Source organism: Pseudopipra pipra, chromosome 2 (assembly GCF_036250125.1).
Source record: "Pseudopipra pipra isolate bDixPip1 chromosome 2, bDixPip1.hap1, whole genome shotgun sequence".
NCBI lineage: Eukaryota > Metazoa > Chordata > Aves > Passeriformes > Pipridae > Pseudopipra > Pseudopipra pipra.
The window spans coordinates 62712953-62733233 of NC_087550.1; the positions used below are offsets into that span (position 1 = coordinate 62712953).

The following is a 20281-nucleotide window of genomic DNA, read 5'->3' on the forward strand; positions in this document are numbered from 1 at the left end:
CAAGTTGCTGCTTACTGTGCTGCTGGCACCAGGGAGGTACTGCTGAATAGGTTGGGCAAATTCTGGAGCAACACAAAGAGAAGGCAGAAATAAGATACATGGACAAGTGTCATCAGAGCCTCCATGGGAAGCCCCAGAGAGCCAGAAAGGGAACATACACAACAGTTGTTTTCTGCTTGTGTTTGTGGCTTTGCGAAGGAATTGTCTGTCAAGAACTACGGCCTTTCCTGCATTGCTAGAAATGGTGCACATGTGGAGCTGCGTAAACAGAGCTGTGATCTTACCTAGTTTTGTAGGACAGCCCTGCTTAGTTACCATATGCAGAAACCCAGTTGTTTTAACAACTACCAGAACACAAACCCCCACTCAGTCTTTTTTTTATTCACATAACTTTGTGTTTCTTTTATTAGTTATCACTAATTAGTTGTCACCCTAATTTTAGAGTGCAATAAGTCCCTAAACAGTGGTTGCAGGCAGTTTATACTGTGTCTGAGCTTTACAAGCAGTTGAAGCAGCTAAAAAAGTGCTCTGTGTGGAGCAAAAGTAATTTTATAATCTCTCAAATAACTGGTTTCAGTTCTTTTTCTTTCAGTGTGGCTTTTTGCGAAAGCCAGCAATAACAAAAAGTAACCCTCCTCTAACTTTTTTTTTTTCTAGAAGGAAAAAGGTTATGAAACCTGATATCCATCTTGGGAAAGTTATGACCGACTGGAAATGTTATGAAAGCATTAAATTAAATAGGCCAACCAGGCAAAGCAATGCTATTCAGAGACAAGTTTTGTAGAACAAAAAGAATTGTTGCCTAAGACAGTGTACAGATAACGTGTGTTGCTGACTTTGGTGGGTTAGCTCAGATGCTGAACCCTCTCTCTTACACTGACAGTCTCAGCTTACATCTCTTTTGATAAGTGTAGCAGGTGACTATGAAGTGCTTTTCTCTAGTGACCAGACTGAGAACACTTGAGATTCGCAATGGACGATAGCATGGCATGGAGTTACACTCCGAACCCTAACGCAACCTGAATCTGCAGTTTCATTCCTAAGGATGCATTGCCAAAACCAAAGATCACAAAGGTGTGCATAAGTCATAGATAAATCCAAGTTTAGGGGAATTTATAATGTTGTCAGTTGTAGACTAAAAGGTCTGTTTTGCACCTGCAGCTCTGTAAGTGACCACAAACAGTGAAGAATCATGGTGGCAACAATCAGTGACCTGTTAAAGGATATTAAAGGAAGAAAATTCTTTGAAGTGTTTCTTTCTTCACTACGCATTGTTTTTTTCCATCAGTCTGTGAACTGGTTCACTCCAAGTGCAGAATCCTAGGATATGATGCCAGCTAAATCTGATGTGAAAACAATCTGGAGCTAAATGTGACCTGCATGGAACTGGCATCTTATTCCATCTCTGTTCTGCTGTCCTTACCATCATCTTCCTGTGGATACACAAAAAATATATATAGCTGTTGTTCAGCAAAATCTCATTCAAAGTGATCCAGCTGCAGAAGGGTGTTAAAGGCCCAAGGGCTCTAAGTCCTGCCCTAAATCAAAGCTGGCACTCTTTCATCTGTTTGGCAGGAGCTGATTCCACTGCAGATGGTTCCTCCATTGAGAAATGTGTGGGAAAACATTGACACACTGTGGCCAAACAGATAAAATGCAATTTCTGGAATTTCATGAGGTTTTCTTGCTTTCATCTGTTTTACCAGACAGAAATGTAGTAAAGATCAGTTTGTATCTTTTATTCTTGTTGATAATTTCCAGTATCTTTTCAATCAATTTCCTTTATTGGTATAAGATGTCCTAAACATGCAAGCTAAGACAAAAACTATAAACAAATGATAAAATAAAACCTTGCATCCCTTGAACCTGAGGAGCACTGAGAGTGAGACTCCACTGTTGCTTTGGAGCCTGGCAAGTTGTGCAAAGCACATTTTCAGGTCCATGCTTACATTTTCATTTTAATTACTGTTTCTTCCTGTGGAACTGGAATGAGGGAAGGCTGCCTTAAGGGGGACTGGATTTGAGTATTGCAAAGCAGAATTTCCTCCAGACTAATCTAGAGAGATGAACTTCATCAGCATACCTACAAGGTATAACTTTTATGTCCCATAGAAGTAACAGATAAGGTATTACCTGTATTATGTTTAGTGCAGGTAGTCAGTATGGTTAAGCATCATTAGATGGTCTCTGTAGGGCTTCCTCTTGCTAGCAGCTGAAGGAATACTAAAAAGCAAAAAAAGCCAGTCTTTGCTTCATGGCTTTCACAAATGGAGGAGCAAATAGTAGGATATGGGAGAGGATGGAATAAAAGCCTCTTTTTGGCACGCCTAACATGGATATTTTTGTAAGTGTACCCATTTTTTGCTCTTTTTTTTTTCCCACTACAAACATTAAGAATAATGAAGAATTGACATTAAGGCCTTTCCAGATAGTCAGAGCTGTGTTTTAACTAGTTTCTAACGTGAAAATTACATGTATGCAGCGTGTAGCATAGATGAGTGTATGACCCTAGCTGGGATAGAGACCAACTGTAAGAAGAAGAGCTAATGAGTTGTTTCAGGAAAGAGAGTGATGGTGTCAGAATAGGTAAGGATGCCAAAGAAGCTTAGTTTTGAATTGCCCTGAGGAGATAAAGCTAAGATGTTAGGGGTCAAGGAGGAAGAAATCTGTGAAGCAGTCTGTGAATTTAAGACATAAGTGGCATAGACAGAAGAATACAGAGCACTGCCAATTTATGTGGAAAAAAATAAAACAATTTGGGCAGCACTTGAATACATGAGTCTATAGAGAGGACCTGCATCCTGGTAAAATTCTAACCAGCTTTGGAAATAATAAATTCAGAGACTAGAGTAACAGTATTTATGAAAAATATTCTACAGTCATATATAGAAGACATAGTAATTCAAACAGAAATCGAAACAAGGGAAGTACTTCTCCTTTCCTCGCCAGCTGTTGCAGCATCTTCCAGCTAAGGGATGAGAACATGAGGAAAAAAAAAAATCTTTGCTCTTTGCCACATCTACCTCGCTGTCAGAGTGCAATGACGGCTTCCAAAAGGGAGTCATGGCAGGATCTGACAGCCAGGACCTTTCCCACTGTCCCTAGCCAGGGAGCAGGCAGGCTGGGGGTCATGCAGCGGCAGCCCAGCCCCAGGCATCAGGCATCTCCCTGAGAAAAGGGCTGGTCCGAGGCTCTCAGGGTCCTGACATCTCCTCAAGAACTTTCTGTTGTAGCTGTATGAAGCACATAGAAATTGAAAACAGGGAAATGGTCACTAAAAAAAGCATCAGACCTCTCCCAGATACACTGGAGCACATACCATGTCTTTTCAGGAGGTCTAAGGACAGACAAATCAATGCCATGTTGTGGTTGACGCTGTTTCGGGCAGCACTGGTTGGTCACAATTGAGAGAATGTCACTCATGGAAGTTCAAATGAAGACTCTGTTTGGACCTGGGCCCTCTTGACAATTCCAGGTGTGAGGAACAGCTCATTGTGTTCATTCAACCTGCTTGAACACTGAGCCCAATCACAGAAGGAGCTGAGCTTCTGTCCTGCCACAGAACTCATCACAAGCAGGCGGCTGCTGGAGGCCATAGCCACGTGTAGGGAAGGTCTTTCAGTGAGATTTCACGTCCTGTAGTTTTCAAATCAAAACCTATGAAGTGAGGGGCAACTTGTGAGGTTGTTCTGCAAAGCAGAGCTCAGAAGTAAGCTCTTCTCCTTGGAGCTTAGCCAAACACTTCTGGCCAAACACCTTTGGGCATCTGGTAGGCACCACAAGCTCTATTTTTTCTCTTGTGATTTGTCCGTCTCACTGACAGCAGGGTGCTCTGACATGTAGAGCAAATGAACATCCAGGCCCAGCTGTGTTGAGCAGGACCTCACACCTGTGCACATGTTTATGTCCTATGGGCTGCCATCATTCAACACAGGGATCTGAGCAGGCCAAACAGGTGGGGACTGAGAATAGACAAGGGCCAAGTTTTCTCCGTGGAAAACTGTGACATGGCATCAGTGAGGGCATAGTAGGTGACTTTTTGTGCTTTCCAGCTAGAGTCATTCCCTACTGGGAAGAGTTAACTGTGATAAGTGCAAAGCTGACAGCATATCAGCTGCCAGTTATGCTACAAAAAAAGCATTTTCCTTCATCAAATGTTTGTCCCATGAAGCAAGGGGAAAACAAAGACCACAGGATGAGTGGGGCTGTGAGAACAATGTCCTATTTCCAACCCCACCAGGAATGCCCTGGAGGTACCAGCATCTCTCTCAGAGTGTTTGATGAGCACCTGAAGGACAGGTGCTTAATGTCTGCTGTGTGTTTTGTTGTGTGAATCTTGTCGTTCTGAACTTTTGGGTATTGGTACAACTTCGAGTCATATCTTGTCGAGAGACATCATTGCAGGCAAGCTTTTCTGGGGCATGTTAAAGCCTGTGGCAGTCTTGTGTAGCCTTCAGACTATGCTAAGCCATCTTTCAAGCCTCTGGGAATTTGTCTCGGGAGGAAGCAGCTTGCCTTCAGCTCCTGGCTCTCACAGCTACCCATTGACCCTGATGGAACAGGCAGCTTCCTGGGCACATGCCAAGTGAACCAGTCTGTTAGCAGGAGAGTACTGGGTGAGTTTTCTGTGGACAAGCCAGAAATGAGGGGCAAAACAAGAGGAATGGACCAGGATGCAGAAAAGAAAAAGGTCAAACTTCTCTAAGCTTGAACCATTGCATTTGACTTTTCTGTGATTTTATCTTGAGGTCCTTGCTAGGTCAAATCCAGTGATCCCCTGCAGGTCTGCAAGGAGCTCTCACAGGCCAAACTCAGAAGAAGTCCCCTTCAAGATGACTGTCAGCTGGAGACAGGTGGGCTATCCAGGTCAAGACATCCACCTGCGTCCAGGGCCTCCTTCAAGTCCCAGCAGGCTTCTTCACCAGCTGCTAGTCTGAACATCCCCTCTATTGGTGGTCCTTCCACAGATGATATAGTGAGGAGATCCTGCAGGAAACATGGGCAGGGCTGGGTGAGTGGTGGCTTGGTTGGTGACCTTTCTCAGAGACGCAAGCACGTCTGGATAGGGAGGCACGCTCTGCCTTTGCTGGGCTGAGATCTACTTGTTGCTCCAAGTAGATGCCATTAGAGGAACACTCACAGTAAGGACTAGGTCTACACCTGTTAATCCTGGCTCTGCTGAGGGTTGTCTTCCTTGGAACTGCCTTCTAAAGAAGTGACATAGGTTGGACAAAATGACAGTGAATATAGTGATCAGGACAAAATCCCAGTTACTGGAATATTTAAGGCACAGGAAGGAGGAGGGATTGTGTCCTATAGTACCAATTCTAATTATTGCTCTTTGTGATGATTATCTAGGAAACAGGGAAACGTATGCATAAAAAACAGCAAAGAAATAAATTGACTGAAATTCTATGACACTATAAATGGAATTAGTAAGCACTGCATTTGCTCCTGAGAATCTGGAGACATGAAACATGAGACAAAAACATTTGTTCTGTCCACGGAAAACATAGCTGGGATAGGGGTTGTCCTTGTCTCTGAACACAATTTCTGAACTATTTAGCATTTGGCCTTTCTGCTCCAGCAATAGACTCACTCGAAGCTCATCTTGTCTGCTTTTACAGTCTTTTCTTTCATTCTTTCTTAAGCACACTTGCATTTGCTCCTATATATTATTTAGTGGAAATACTATGCTTTTGTAACATACCTGTGGGTGAAACAGACTCTGTAGGCACAGTTTGCACCCTGTATTTGGAATAATTGGCATGAAGAAAGAAAATAGGCTGCAGTTCAGTACACAGGGTATAAGCATGGAAAACAATAAAAAGAATATAGAGTTTCCTGTATTTGCCCACGAATTACTGTATTCTATGCCATAGAAAACCTGAAGGAAATCATCAATAAAACTGTGCCCTAGTTGCATCCTTTTTTCTGGCTTTATTTCTTTTTTTCCCCTTCTCTTCTTGGTTCTTTTTTTTTTTTAGAAGCAGCCTTCTTCTGTAGCATGTGAGAGAGTGATGCAATCAAGACTCCATCACATCATATTTCAAATACTCAGTTGCTCATTGAATGGTAGAATCTCCACCCTTGCTTCCTGTATCTATATTTTAGTTTACTTAAAATAAATTATAGTACTATGAAAGTCTGGTCAGATGAAACAGATTTGTGTCACAGCTACCTATCAAGTCTTAGAGAAGATGAGCAGTAGCAAAGGCAGAAGAAACACCAAAAAGATCAAGCAACAGTTCACTCGACCCACTGGTGTGTCTAAAAATACCAACCACGTTGATCTTAAAGTACAATGCAATATGTGAAGGAAGATTTTCCCAAAATGGTGAACAAACAGAATAAGGAGCCACACAACAATATAACTTATTTTAAAAAATGAAGAACTTGGACAGAAGGATAACTGTCGGGCAGCAGCACACACTCTAGGGTGTGCAAACAGTCCCCTGAAGGGCCAAAATCCAGTGCACATTTTTATTCCCATCTAGGGAGCTTCCTGCCATTTTTGTACTTATAGACTGGTTTTAGAGAAGACCACACGTGAACGTACACTGTACGATTTATCACGTGTGATGTTGCATGTCTACTGTTAGATTACTCTGCGACAAATGCTGTAAATAAGCCTTGGCTTTTGAGTTAACCTTGAGCCTGATGACAGTGATCTGGATGATGGGATCAAGTGTACCCTCATGAGATTTGCTGATGATGTCAAACTGAGCAGGGAAGCGGGCATTTTGGAAGGGAAAGCCATCCTGCAGGAAGACCTGGACAGACTGGAAGGAAGAGTGGGTTAGCAGGAACCTCATGAAATTCAACAAAGATGAGTATAAGACCGTGCACCAGGGAAAGTATATTCCAAGAGTGCAGCACAGGCTGGGATCTACCTGGCTAGAGAGTAGTTCTGTGGAAAGGGACCTCAGGGTGCTGGTGGACAAGTAGGTCAATAGGATTGAGCACTTGCTGCTGTGGCAATGGAAGCCATAATGAGGAGAATTTCACTCGTGGAAGTTCAAATGGAGACTCGATTTGGACTCCGTGCACCACCAACGGCATCCCCGGCAGAGATAAAGAAGACATTGTCCCACTCTACTCAGCGCTTGTCAGGCCACACCTGGAATACTGTGTTCAGTTTTGGTCCCTGCTATGCAAAACAGATGTGGACGGGCTGGAGAGGGCCCAGAGAAGGACCACTGAGGTGATCAAAGGACTGGGAAGCCTGACATGTGAGGAGAGGCTGAGAGAACTGGGTTTGTTCAGCCTTGAGAAAAGAAGGCTTAGTGGAGACATTATCACCATGTTTCAATATTTAAAGGATGGTTACAGAGAAGATAGAAAATCCCTTTTTGCAAGGAGTCACATAGAAAAGATGAGGAGTCATGGGTACAATTTATTCTTCATGAAGTTTCGATTGTTCACAAGAGGACAGTTTTTCACAATGAGAACAATCAGCCATTGGAATAATCTCCCGAGGGAAGTGATAGGTTTCCCCAGCATTGGACACTTTTAAGATTTGTCTGGACAGGGTGCTGAGCTTTTTTTACACTGTGCTTTTGCCATGAAAGGTTGGGTTGGACCAGATGATCCTCAAGGTCCTTCCAACCTGGTGTTCTATGACTCTTACAGTTCTAACAACATGTCTTACACGTGCACAAGTTGCATAAAGCTCATGGAGGCTCTTGGTGCCAGCTAGGTCTGTGAGTTAACTATGGGAGAGACATGTATCACAGAAATATCTTGCAAGACATGGTCTGTAGGACCCCTTGCAATCCCATGCAGGCTCTCTGGGCTGGACTCCTTGTGTGTTTTGTTTCTCATTCATCTTCCTTCCTTTAAAAGGTGAAAACCTGACACATCTTGCCCCCAGAGGAAGAAATATACCTCCCGGTGACCACCAGTAACCTGGTCACTGACCACAGTTCCTTCCACTTGCTGTGCTGAACTTCATCTCCAGCAATGTTGGCTTGTGACAAGGAGCTGTCATGTGGAGATTATTGCTGGGGAAACTGCATCTCCCACAGAGGCGCTGGAAGTTCCTCCATGGTCCCAGGGAAGCAGGGATGAATCACATTTCCTTCTTAAATAAAGGTGGCTAGAGGGTAGCTCTGTGTTAATGCTGTGACATGAGGTCTGCGGCTGCTTTTGGTTCTGCACACCTCTGAGCAGCCTTTTAGAGGCAAAACCCAACCAATAAGGAAGGTAACTACTGGCTTTGCTGGGACTCTGTTGGCCACTTTTGCACAGGCAAGTCCGGTAGCTGTTACATCAGCACATTTTTGCTTCTGGCATGTAAAGTTCAAGTGGTGCAGGCTTGCTAAACAGTTTCCCCTTCTTTTAAGGGGTATTTTTTACCCTCTCAGCCACAGAGGAATGACTTTGCTTCACTTACAAAAGTTAAAATGTAGTAAATACTTTGATGTAAAGAATTTTACGGATTTTCATGCCAGAAAAGGCATTTTGATTAGCCATATTTCAATGAGACATTAAAAAAACCTGCTTGTGTGCGTTTTTAAAAATTGCTATTATTACCACTCACACAACAGGTAGTAAAAGCTGATGATACAGAGATTTGTTTTGTACTTTTTAACATAAGATTGGCAGAAAAATTGTCAGTTTTCTTATTGCTCAAGATGCTTTAAATCCACACCCTCAAACTGTGATTCAGCAAATTCCCAGAGAACCGTGGTCTGAAACCCGGGTTCCTCCTTGTCCTGTCCTGCCAGGGGTGGATTTCCCCTAGAGAAGCCAATGAACAACAGCTCATTTATTTATGTATGTGGTGAGGAGGAAACTTGCTCCACTGTCTCTCCACCTCTTCCTGCAAAATGTTAGCTCTCTTTTGCACCAATCAGTTCAGGTCATGAATGAAAATGGAACTGAGCGGCAGCGGAGCTGGGGTATAGAAACTGCTGTTTTCAACATCACTCCCTGGCTCTGCTCCACACCTCATAAATAATACTTCTCACTTAATTTTAGCTGCAGAGAGAAGCAAAAGCAAGCTGCCTGTGTCTTTCTTCAGCAAACCTAAGGTGCTCTTTCAGAGAGGCAGGACAGAGCACTCTGTTATTAACTGACATCATCGAGGAAATACACTTGCTTTTTATTTTTTTGGCTGCATTTTTTTTTTTTTTTTTGTTTGCCACAGTTGCGGCAGTATCTTGATGGGGAAGCTGATCTCCAAAGGATGGAAAAAAAGAGATGCTCAAGTTGTCATGCTGGGGCTCGACTTTGCTGGCAAATCCACCCTTCTCTACAAACTGAAGAGCGGCCAGGCTGTGGAGACCTGTCCGACAGTGGGCTTCAACGTGGAGTCTTTGCAAACACCCTGTGGCATATCCTTCACCCTCTGGGATGTTGGTGGACAAGACAGCCTGCGGGCAAGCTGGCCTGACTACCTGGAGGACATCAACACCCTCGTCTTTGTGATCGACAGCACAGACATGGCTCGGCTGTCCGAAGCAGCGGCAGCACTGGAGGAAGCCCTGAGCCACCCCAGCATGGCTGGCATCCCCGTCCTCCTCCTGGCCAACAAGCAGGAGGTGCCAGGAGCACTGGCTCCTTCTGAGCTGGGGGAGATGCTGCGGCGAGGGCGGCTGGCAGGGCACCGCTGGATGCTACTGGGGTGCAGCGCCCACACTGGCCAGGGCCTGCAAGAAGTCCTGGCCATCCTGGGAGAGCTGCTGCGGGACCCAGAGCCAAGCTCCCTATCCCAAGAGCAGCCCATCACAAGGCTGGCGGAGAGGAGGGAAGCTCCAGGACAAACCTGAAACTCACGCAGACCCTTCCCACTCATCACTGCCAGGAGCTTTGTCACAGAGGATTCCAGCCTTCAGGGACACTCTAAAATGAGCAGACCTGTAGCTGGGACACACTGTGAAACACCCAGCTGCTCACCACTGAAACCCACCAGGAGAACATCTGAGCAAAGCTCCCATCGTGGAGCAGGTTTGGCCTCATCTCTTAGACTCTCATCACTGGCTGCAGCTTGTCCCACTGTCACCATGTTCTGCTCATCCACTGCACATGTGTGTCTGGAGCTTCAGCAGGGATGCTTTTTGCCAGAGCAATATAAATTATTTATATAAATTATAACAGAGACATGTACAGAAGAGGTTTTCTTCTTTCTGCAGCTCCCAGCCCAGATGCAGCCATCCAGATGGGGTAATTCCCACAACAGCGGAGCTTAAACGTGTCCCATGCTGCTTCTTTCTCAACATGAATCACATGTTCATTTGCTGGGAAAGCAGGCAGACACTAAAAGGAATGGCTGGATGGGAGCAGCATAAACTCAGGACTTCAAATGGCTAAACAGCTAATTGGCTTTAGTGTGGCATCTGTAGGTATAATCTTCAAACCATGGAAGCAAGTCAGGATTCAATGGTGTATTGCAGTTTGAGGATGTGTATATATTAATTTATGCATTTCTTATAATGTTTCCTTCTTTTTCCATTCGTTATTTTTTGTCAAATACTGATTTCATGACAATGGTACCTCATTTTCCTATTATATTTAAATATAAAGAAATCAGACCTGACTTTTAGATGCTTGCAAATATGTCTGCATGGCCAGTTAACCTCTAAATATCCTCATGGTAGCCTGAACAGCCAAGAAAAACCCTGTCTCTCAGACTTTTTGAAACTGCATGAGCCCACTCCATGAACCCACTGGTTCATAACCATGGGCACCTATAGGCACAGGCAGGTTGGTAACCAAAGGTCTCTCCACACTCTGTTTTGTCTGGGGCAGATGAAAATGCCCCTGGCAGCTCACGACAGGACAGGGTCCTGTGTGGCACTGATGGTCTTTGTCCAATCCTGCTCAGCCTACCACTGGAAAAACCTGTAAAATATGTGCCCTGTATCCAAAATTCTGTCATCCAGGATTAAAATTAAAATATTTCATAGTAGTCCCTGCCTTATTACAAAATGAATAGGGGAAGGGGATAGATAGACCACCAAATTTCCATTTCTGTTTCTATTCAGAAGTCAGCTGCTTTCAAGGAACAACATATTCAACCTAGAAACACCAAGGAGAAGTACACGGTGAAACCCTCTTCTGTTCATACCAGAGCATTTAACAGTCATTAAGGAATTAACCGTCCAGCTGTTACTGGTGCTATTATTAGCCACATTCCATAGAAGACAGCAGCTGGAATAGAGAGCTTAGACTGTCATGGAGAAACAGAATCAGACATTTATAGGAAGGTCTCAATAAAAGAAATCCTTCCCAATGGAAAAAGTCACATTTTTTTAGCTGTGTTAGTGTAGAGTTATTACATGCAATAAAACAGTGCTCCAGTGTTGATCTGGCCTAAGCGATCATGTTTATGAGGATACTTAAGCAGCACTGAATTGTATAATTAATTATATGACAAATCTCTCTGCGTGGTAAGGAGGACAAAATCACGTCTTTAAATCTTTGCAGGTAGCATAAGCTGGCTGATCCACCTCGGGCTTGTTGTAGGTGGTCGTTTGCCTCTAACACACAAGGCTCCAATGCACAGTATGAGGCTGTCACAGTCAGAGCAGGCAGTTTTTGCCAGACAACACGGATGCTAATACCTAGACAAAGGTGAACAAATTCAGGTCATCAGTGCAACCCAGTTGCCAACACATAAAAAAGCCACATCTTCTCAGAAACTCACATGGCCCTTTTGAACACTAGGCCTAGAGGCACAATGCAAAAGGCTCTGTGTTGCATTGTCATGCCAAAAAAAAATTGTCCTTATTGAGTTTCTTGGTGTTTTGGTCCTGCATCTTACACGGTACAAAACAGAGAATTGTACCTTAGGGTGGGGCATCATCAATGGTTTAAATTCGACACACATTGAAAGGTTGTCCTGGTGATATTTTACTCTTAAGTGGTTCTTAATGCCTGCATTTCACTCTACAGGATTGTCTGCTGGTGTTAAAAGAGGCACCAAAGGCTTCTCATCCCCCATGAGTGCTTTTTAAGCACTTTAAAAAGGGAAAAAATAGGCTACTCTGGCAGCAAATACAGATAACCACCAGCCTTTGATATATACCACCAATTAAAAATTACAATAGCAAAGTGGGAGGTGGGGAAGAAGGGGTGGTGGTGACCCTGAATTTGTCTGAAACTGATGAAGAAATATCCCAGTTACTGAAAGTGTTCTCGCTTCCCCTGAAGCACTAATTTGGCAAAACAATCCATCTCACGGGGCATCATGTGATTTACTATCTTTGTTTTCTGGAATAAGGCTTTTCTAGACGCTTGGTCACATTACTCAGCCCATTTATGCCATTGTTTAGAGACTGTCAAAACAATGATGGGTCATAATTTCTGAAACAGCAACACAGAGTTTACTTCTAATTATTTGTCTTTTCTCCTGCATTGGAAACACGTTAAAACAAGTCAATCTAACGAGCACTGCATTGCTCTAATCAAAGGCTTGCAGGACGTTCACCCAACAGCACTTAAATGGTTCAGTATCAAAACTCCTGCCTGGTTCAAAAGGAGCAGTATGGTAGTTTGCAGGAAGCAGCCAGCCAGAGGGAGGGAAGTTTGTTACTGCTTTTTCTTGGTAATCCTGCAGGAGACCCTCTGCCATATGGAGTGGTATTAATCCCTTAAACATCTGTCCTTAAGGACTTCAGCCAGGAGAGCATCTTCAAACTTAATTTCCATCTTCCTGGATGTGTGATAAATGTCACAATCTCTGCACCAATTTCTAAAATAACACAGCTTCTCTCTGAGTAGCAGGCTAAAGAAAAATCCTCAGACTTTTATTTCAGGATCCTCACAAATTCGAAGTATCCTTAGGTTTATTCACCACAGAGCCCACTCTTGATTGCTCAAGATTCTCTTTTACCAGTTTTTCTAAGTGCTCAGTCTATCCACTTGCTATCCTTAACACTGGGTGTCTTAAAGCAAAGAGGAGAAGTTTGAAACAGCAAGCTTCTTCTATTTTCTTTTTTCTTTTTTTTTCTGAGCAGCATTTATTTCATGCTGTTTGTAGAGGAAAAAAGTTTCTTGGGAATAGTTTGACTCCTGTTTTTTTCCCTCATCACCTTTGTAATAACTTGCATTCTGTTTCTAGACTCTCTTAGTATCTTCCTACAGCTTCACCAGCAATCTTTAACTGTCCTGGTCAGTATTTAGTTGTTAATATGGTCTGCTTTTCCAGCAATCTGGTGGCCTTGGGCTAAATGTAGTGGCAAAAGTGGTCAACTCATAAGATAGCAGGGTTTGGAAAGGACATCTGGTCCAAAACTCTGCTTAAATCAGGTTGCTTGAGGCCTGGAGCAGCAGTTTTGAATGTCTCCAAGATGGAGGTTCGACAGCACTTTCAGAGGTGCTCTGGTTTGTCTTAACCTTTACTGTAACATGACCAGAATCCATAATTATGCATTAATCTTCCCAGACACCACTCCACTGGGATGAGCCATACAGTTAAGCACCTACCCTTGCCTGCAGATGTCAGAGCAGCCTCCTTGACCAAGGCAATCAGCTCCTTGAACCCTTGGACCTCCCATCCCTTCTCTGCTTTACAGGGATCACTGCAGTGGGAATTACCTCCATGTCCTGCTGCTTTTTTCAAGGACACCCAGACACTTTAGTCGTGTTTTACACTGTTTATGAAAGAGCGTAGCTAATTACTCAGATTTACTAACATTTCTATAGGGCTGGTTTTTAAAGCAGCTTCAACAAGCCCTTTTCCAGACTATGAACCCAGCACAGATTTATTTTCTAATTCCTGTCAAGAAGTTTTCCATCCACCTCCAGTGAGAACAAAAGCAGCAAACTGGAAAAAAAACCCCAACCAACACTAAAACCAGTACAGGAAGGATGAGTCACCTTTTCCCCTTCTCTTCACCAGTACAGGAAGGATGACTCACCTTTTCCCTGGTCAGTCCATAACATCCATTTTTCAGCCAGTCCATGACACAAAATGGTTTCTACTTATGCATTAGCAGATTTCTGTTCTTGGAGCCACTGCTTTGTCTTTGGACGGACCTACAATGCCATTTGTCCTGCAGTTATTGATGGAACTTCCCTGATGGGTTTCAGTATTGCTGAAGGGCCTGAGATAAGAGGGGAACCTTGAGATCCCAGGGCTGCAGGGCGAGGGCATGAGCGGTTACCAATAAACTATTTAAAGAGGGAACAGGCAGCCACGGGTTGCATGAGAGGGAGCTGTGACCGGCTGTAACATCAGGGGAAGAGTGCAGGGCAGCAGCCAGAGACCTGGGAAATGCCTGGGGGAAGAAAGGTCAATAAGAGTTTTTTAAAGGCCAAGAAGAGCTTTCTTTTCAAATACAATATGGAAAAAAATATTCCAACCTCCCGTCCTTTTTTAGGACACAGGCTGTATAATGCAGTATAATGTCTTAATCTTTGCTTAATACACCTGACAGCTGTAAATTAACTACATCATCTTAAAGACAACCTGAAATACCCTCTATAAAGACTCACCACAGAAAAAACAAGGAGCAAACTGCATGTGATGCCACCTCTTAAAAAAAATTTATACTGTTGCCAAATGGTATTAAAAACCAGTCATGCAATAATGATTAAGACAAATGACAAACTACAGTTCAAGACATTTCAGCCTTCAAAGGGTTAATTAACTGGCCTGAGTCTAAGCCATCCAGTACTTAATTTTTTCATTATGCATTTTTTTGAGTGGCAGCCCTGAGCCTTCCGTCTGGATGTTGCTAAAAATACCAGGTGAAGGCTGGCATTTGGATTAGGACCTCAGTGATGCATCCATGGCTGGAAGTGCATCATTCCCCCATCTCGTACTTCACACAATGTGACTTGTATAAAATTCCTGCCAAAAGGAAACCCCAAACAGATAAATTAACCAACTGCTATGAAAGCGATATCGATCCAGACCTGACAAGTGTGTCCCTCTCTGCCTTGCCGCTGCCACCTCTCTCTGTGGTCAGACCAGAACAACAAACCTCTGCTCCAAACCAGTCTGGACACTTCTCGCCTCCAAAGCTCTAATGCTTTAAACCAGACTGGCACCATTAACATCTTGTCTGCTAATTGCTGTGAGAAACAACCTCACTGGAGCATCCAGAGCTGATGAACTGTTCTTAGATTCTCCCTTAGGCCTCAGATTTTTATTAGGTTTTTTTGGGCCTGTGCTGGCTAACCACATTTGGATGTGGCAATGAGGGATTTTTTTTCAACAGGCCACAACCACTTGCACACAAAAACCCCTTGGTGATCAGCAGCTCTGCAGTAATGCTCAGCTTTGCCTCAGACATAGGAGCAGTGTTTGCTTTTTAAACCGAACAGTGGTGTGGGGTTACAAAGCCATTGGTTTCTGCAGTGAGAGAAGGAAGTCACATTGGCCCATATGAGGTTTGATAATGGAGGGAAAGGACTTTGGAAAGACCAAAGTGGAGGTTTCCTGGGACAGAAGAATACCAGCTGAGACCTTTCCTGGGGGAGTACGATCAGGTGAGGGTCTGTTCTTGCTCGTAAAGGCACACGCTTTACATCTCATGATTTTCGGGCTTTTGACAGCACTTAACAGTAGTCCTTTTGTTTCATAATAGCATAATGAAGATGAATGCTAAAAGTCCATCCCCTAACACAGGCAGTATTTCCAGAGACATGAGGTCTGGGGTACAAAGCTGGAGCAGGAATCCAGCACCTCATCAGTTGTAAGGTATCTGCACAGCCTGCCTCAGGGTGGAGATTTCACAAGGATGGAGAAGTGGCTTCTTCCTGTTCCTCGGGGAATGGAGGCAAAACATGGCAGATCATTCCTGAGGATGCCTCGTTTCAGCAAGATGGGGTGGACCCATCCCTAACAAAACAAGGGAAGATCAGCAAGGAAGAGCAGGTTTTGGGCTGCAATCATGGGAAAGTAGTCTCAAGTCTCCAGAGCCACCCTGGGAAGGATGAGCACAATGTCTGCCATGCTCCTGAGGAGAAGCAGCTCTGCAAAGGCAGCACACAGGAACGACTGGGAGGATGGGGGACGTGTCCTGCTGGAGATGACTGCAGGCAACCCCAGGGCTTCAGGTGATCCAAGCACCTTATCCTGTCAGGAAGGTGCTGACTTGACCCTTTGGTTCCCCTAGGCTTTCTCCTTTAGAGAGACCTTTACTGTTCCATATTTCCTCCCTGGGAAGAAGCCCCTGTGAGTTACTTCAGTGAGATGCCCCTCTATCTTCGATAGAAAAACAGCCTCAATTTTTTTGCTGTTCTATTCTACACCCTACCTTCATTCCATATAAGAAAATAGCTCAAGTTGCAATCTCTCCCTCCTGCACCATCAGCAGCGGTAACAAATGACCTTGTTGTACCCTCCTCTTGCAGAGCTGAAGACCCATTAGCCACCTCCACTGCTGCATGGGGGCTCATGTACTGCTGGTGGCAGGAAAATTGCAGGAGAACAAGTCCCTAAAGCATTAAATCTCAGGGAAAGATGAGGGCCTTGGCCAGGCAGAGAGGCTGAAAATGCCACAGACTGGCTTCTGACAGGCTGTGCCTTACTATGTCCTCAGGACTGGCCCCGGCTCGCCCTGCTTTTGCCTGTGTTATAGGCTATAAATCCCAGAAGGGAATTTTTCCTTCCTCTGCTCCACTGTAAGAAAAACAGTTGGGGGGGGGGGGGGGCAGAAGTCAGTTTGCTGAGTTCTCTCTCTGGGACGGAGACGGGGTAGCTGTCTTTGTCTCCAGCTCGGACCTGCTGCGTTTTCATCGGAGAGTTTTTGTGCTCGCTGGGAGAAAAAAGGAAGAGCCTTGGGACACCGTCATCTGAGGAAAACAGTGAGTTCCATGGGGGTGGACTGCAATTGCTGAGAGAGAGGAGTTTGGTTTGTCTCATAACTCATCCTCTTTAGCAAACATTCCAGTCTCTTCAAGCTGAGACAGCCTGTCACTTTGATCAGTGGTTTGCTGAAATGCAGGTCCCTGACTGCCCAGTCCACAGCCACTATACTTCAATAACACAGGAGCATCTCATGGTCTCTGCTGTGTTCCTCATGGGAGATGCATCCTAATTGAATTATTTCAGTCTTATTTTGGTGCTGGAATTTAATGGAACTTCTTGTCATTTTCTTGCAAGGTGACATGCCCCAGGAAAGAGCTTTTGACAACAAACTGGATGTGAATTTTGAGACTGCATGTTGTACCCATGGTGCCAGTACAAGTACTGCACTACAAGTCATGTCAGCCTTTTAAAAAGGAAAAAAGATAAAAGAGCACTAGAAATAATACATCTGTTAAAAAAAAGAAAAAGGCAAAAAAATACCCGAACTCTGAAAAACAGGGACAGTGCAGGAAATTTTGGCTGCAAAATAAAAGCTACACCCAAACCAGGCTGCTTTGGTAAAGTCATCAACTTCAGAGTCAAGAAAATTAAGAAGTTGGGTCAGACTGCGTGTTTTTGTCATGTCTCGCCTGGATTTTGCTTTATTTATACCTAGTTTGGGCCACAGCATTGTGTACTCCCAGCACTGCACATCTCTGTATTCAGCAACAACCCAGCACTTCCAGTCTGAGGGAATAAGCCACGGCTGGTGCTGCAGCACACACTCTGCAATGTAGCTTCAGGATAACAATCTTCCCAGAAACAGAAAGTATCAGTGTTCCATAAAAATTTAATTTTAAATTTTAAATGTTTAGAAGCAGTGAAAATAATTTTTAAAAGCTACAGTGATTTTTCTAGGAGACTTGGTCATTCCAGGCTTGGTGACGCTCACCAGAGTCAGTTGCAGGAATGGTCAATGGGAAACTCGCCACGCCTCCACACTGGTTTAGCATTGCATGGATTGCAGCCATGGCAGGCTTTGTGTGAGGAGGACAGCTTTTTTTCCCAAATGACCTGGAAGCAAAAGAATGTGGTTTCCCCCTGCTATCCCACCCATGTTCCTTGGCAGCAGTATCCTGCCTAACACTCACTTTGGCCTGGGCAAATACCCTCGGCAAGCAGGAGGGACTGGGAACAAGGTGCTCTCTAACTGAGGGACCCGGCTGGGGAGCAGACTGCCAGAAAACCTTGGAGACACCAAGATTCCCACACTGCAGGGATTGCTGCAGGAATGTGTCTTGGTCTGTCCACAGCTCAACAACTGCTGCCGCTTGGGCTGAAATGCATTTTAACCTGCAACAGAGCTAGCAGAGCTCACGTGAAGCCCGGCAAAAGGTGTCAGAATAAAGGAATAAGTCGGGAGCACAAGGGTGCCCTGACTGCTGGTCCAACCACAGGTGGCAGTATGGGTGGCTCTTGCAGTGGTTGACAAACCCTTCCTGCCCTAACATCTGCCCCTTCCCATCTTTAAGGGCCTTCTGTTAAATTTAGACTAATACACAACTGAGGTCAGTGAAACTCCTGAAGGACTTAAAGAGTTTAAAAGTTGACTAAAATAGCAAATACAGAGAAAACTGTGACTGCTACAAAAAGCGATTTCTTCCCTTTCCATCAGTTTTTAATATTTCAAGCACAGACCTCTGGTTGAGCTCCCCTAAAAACATCTCCCTGGATATCAATAGCCATGCAAAGCTCAGTGCAAACACTTGGCTCTGTGCTGCTTACAATGAGGTTGGGTTTAAAACTCCAGCAGTTTGATAGCAGGGAGAGAAGGAACACCCTCCTGCTATAGAAGCAAGATGCCTCCTTGTTAAATACCCCCTTGGACTGGGCCTTTTTCTCAGCAAAGGGTTAAACATTTCAGTACAGAGCCCTGAAACACTGAGATTACAGAGCTGGAAGTATTATCACTAAGTGTCTGGCACATTCAGCTCCCTGTAAGTGTTCACAAATGAGCCCTCTGGACAGAGATTTTTCTATGTTAAAGGCAGAATTTTAGCAGCAATTGAACTGTTTCAATTGGTGGGGGGTTAACTTTTTTTTTAATTTTTACTTTTAATATCTTTTCTAAACCAATAAAGTCTATGGCTGTTGGATGTGAAACATGACAGAGATCGAGGGATGCAAAAACTGGAAGGCCATTAATTTTTTTGACAATTTTTTGAATTTTTCTATGTATTTGATTTAAATATGATAATGTGACAAGTCCAAACACTCCCCCTACAAATATTTCAGCCCCTGAGATTTATGTGCTGCTGTGCTTAAAATGACAAAATCTATGACCGTGCAAACAGTTCCTAAAGAACTAATGTCAAACACACTCACAATTACAGGGACAGGGCCAGACCTCACAGTGGTCATTCCTCCTGTAAGCTAGGGTCACCACGGCAAGGAGAACAGAAAGAATTTATCCCTTATTCTCATTATTATAAAATGTAGGCAGTATCTAGATTTCAGGGAGCCCTACCAGGATATAAAACTATGAAATGCTGGGGAAAACAGCTGTGAACTGCAGTGAACACAAGGGAACAGTGATGGGTCTAATCCCAGGGCAAGTGCTGTGGCTTCCTTCTCTAAGCATTTCCCTGCACAAACCCAGAACTGAACGTGCTGAGGCCACTGGCAAAATAATTCAATTTCATCCTCCTTTTTCGTACAAAGAATCTTTCATGGTGGATCATCTGGCTCCATGAGTTGGGGTTAAAAACAAACAAACAAAGCCATTAAAGATTATCAGCCTCCAAATAATTAAAATGCAGACATGAGCTCCCTTATGCTCCATTTCAGCACATTAAAAAAATCCACCACAGTTTTCCACAGGACCCCACTCGAGAAAGAGGATGGTTAATCCATTTTCCACATCTTTGTGTGTCCCTGGACCCTACTTAAATGTACTGAGCAAACCGAAAACCAACCTCCCCCTGCAGTTTGCCCACTGTGTCCAGAGAAGAGTCTTCCTGCAGGGTATCTAAATCCTTCACAAAACTTGCCATTTTTCCTCTCGGGTTGTGTGGTGACATTCACCTATTTTACTGCTGTATATGAAGACAGAGTGCAGTATAAAGGCTTCAACCTTTGTTTTAAAACAAAAGAATCATGGTAATTAATGTTCTTAGGTGTGATACACAAGGCTGCGATCTCCCCAACACATTTTCTCAAAACTAGGGTTGGAAAAAACCCAGCTCTTATGTTCCTTTAAGAATTGAGATGCTGCTCAAGAAAGCTGTATCATGAATGCACTTAAAGAGAAAGCTGCTTCTTCCTGCAGCAGCAGCTGGAGATCTCTGGGTCCAAGCCAGCAGCACAGATAAGACCTGTCCATTACTGTTTCTCTGGCAGGATGATGTACACACAAACCAGATTCAGGAAAGCAGGAAGCTGCTCTAGTTTCTAACTCCACATCCCAACAGGATGCAATTTTCCTGAGCAGCCTCAAGTAATGTCCTGCCCTGAAGCAGAGCTGAGCAGCCCAGGCAG

At 44.1% G+C, this 20281-nt stretch overlaps 1 protein-coding gene and 1 long non-coding RNA gene across 2 annotated transcripts; one reads left to right on the top strand and one right to left on the bottom strand.

The window, feature by feature from the left end:
• Nucleotides 1-1098: 1098 nt before the first annotated feature.
• LOC135410535 (uncharacterized) lies at nucleotides 1099-3615 on the bottom strand. Its single transcript, XR_010428725.1, has 3 exons — nucleotides 3320-3615; nucleotides 2134-2223; nucleotides 1099-1433 (listed from the first exon to the last, which is right to left on the bottom strand). It is a non-coding gene; the product is annotated as an uncharacterized LOC135410535 (long non-coding RNA).
• Nucleotides 3616-5188: 1573 nt separating this feature from the next.
• ARL11 (ADP ribosylation factor like GTPase 11) lies at nucleotides 5189-10905 on the top strand. Its single transcript, XM_064647340.1, has one exon. It carries the CDS (start codon nucleotides 9168-9170, stop codon nucleotides 9771-9773), a length of 606 nt encoding a protein of 201 aa, XP_064503410.1. The 5' UTR covers nucleotides 5189-9167; the 3' UTR covers nucleotides 9774-10905.
• Nucleotides 10906-20281: the final 9376 nt, after the last annotated feature.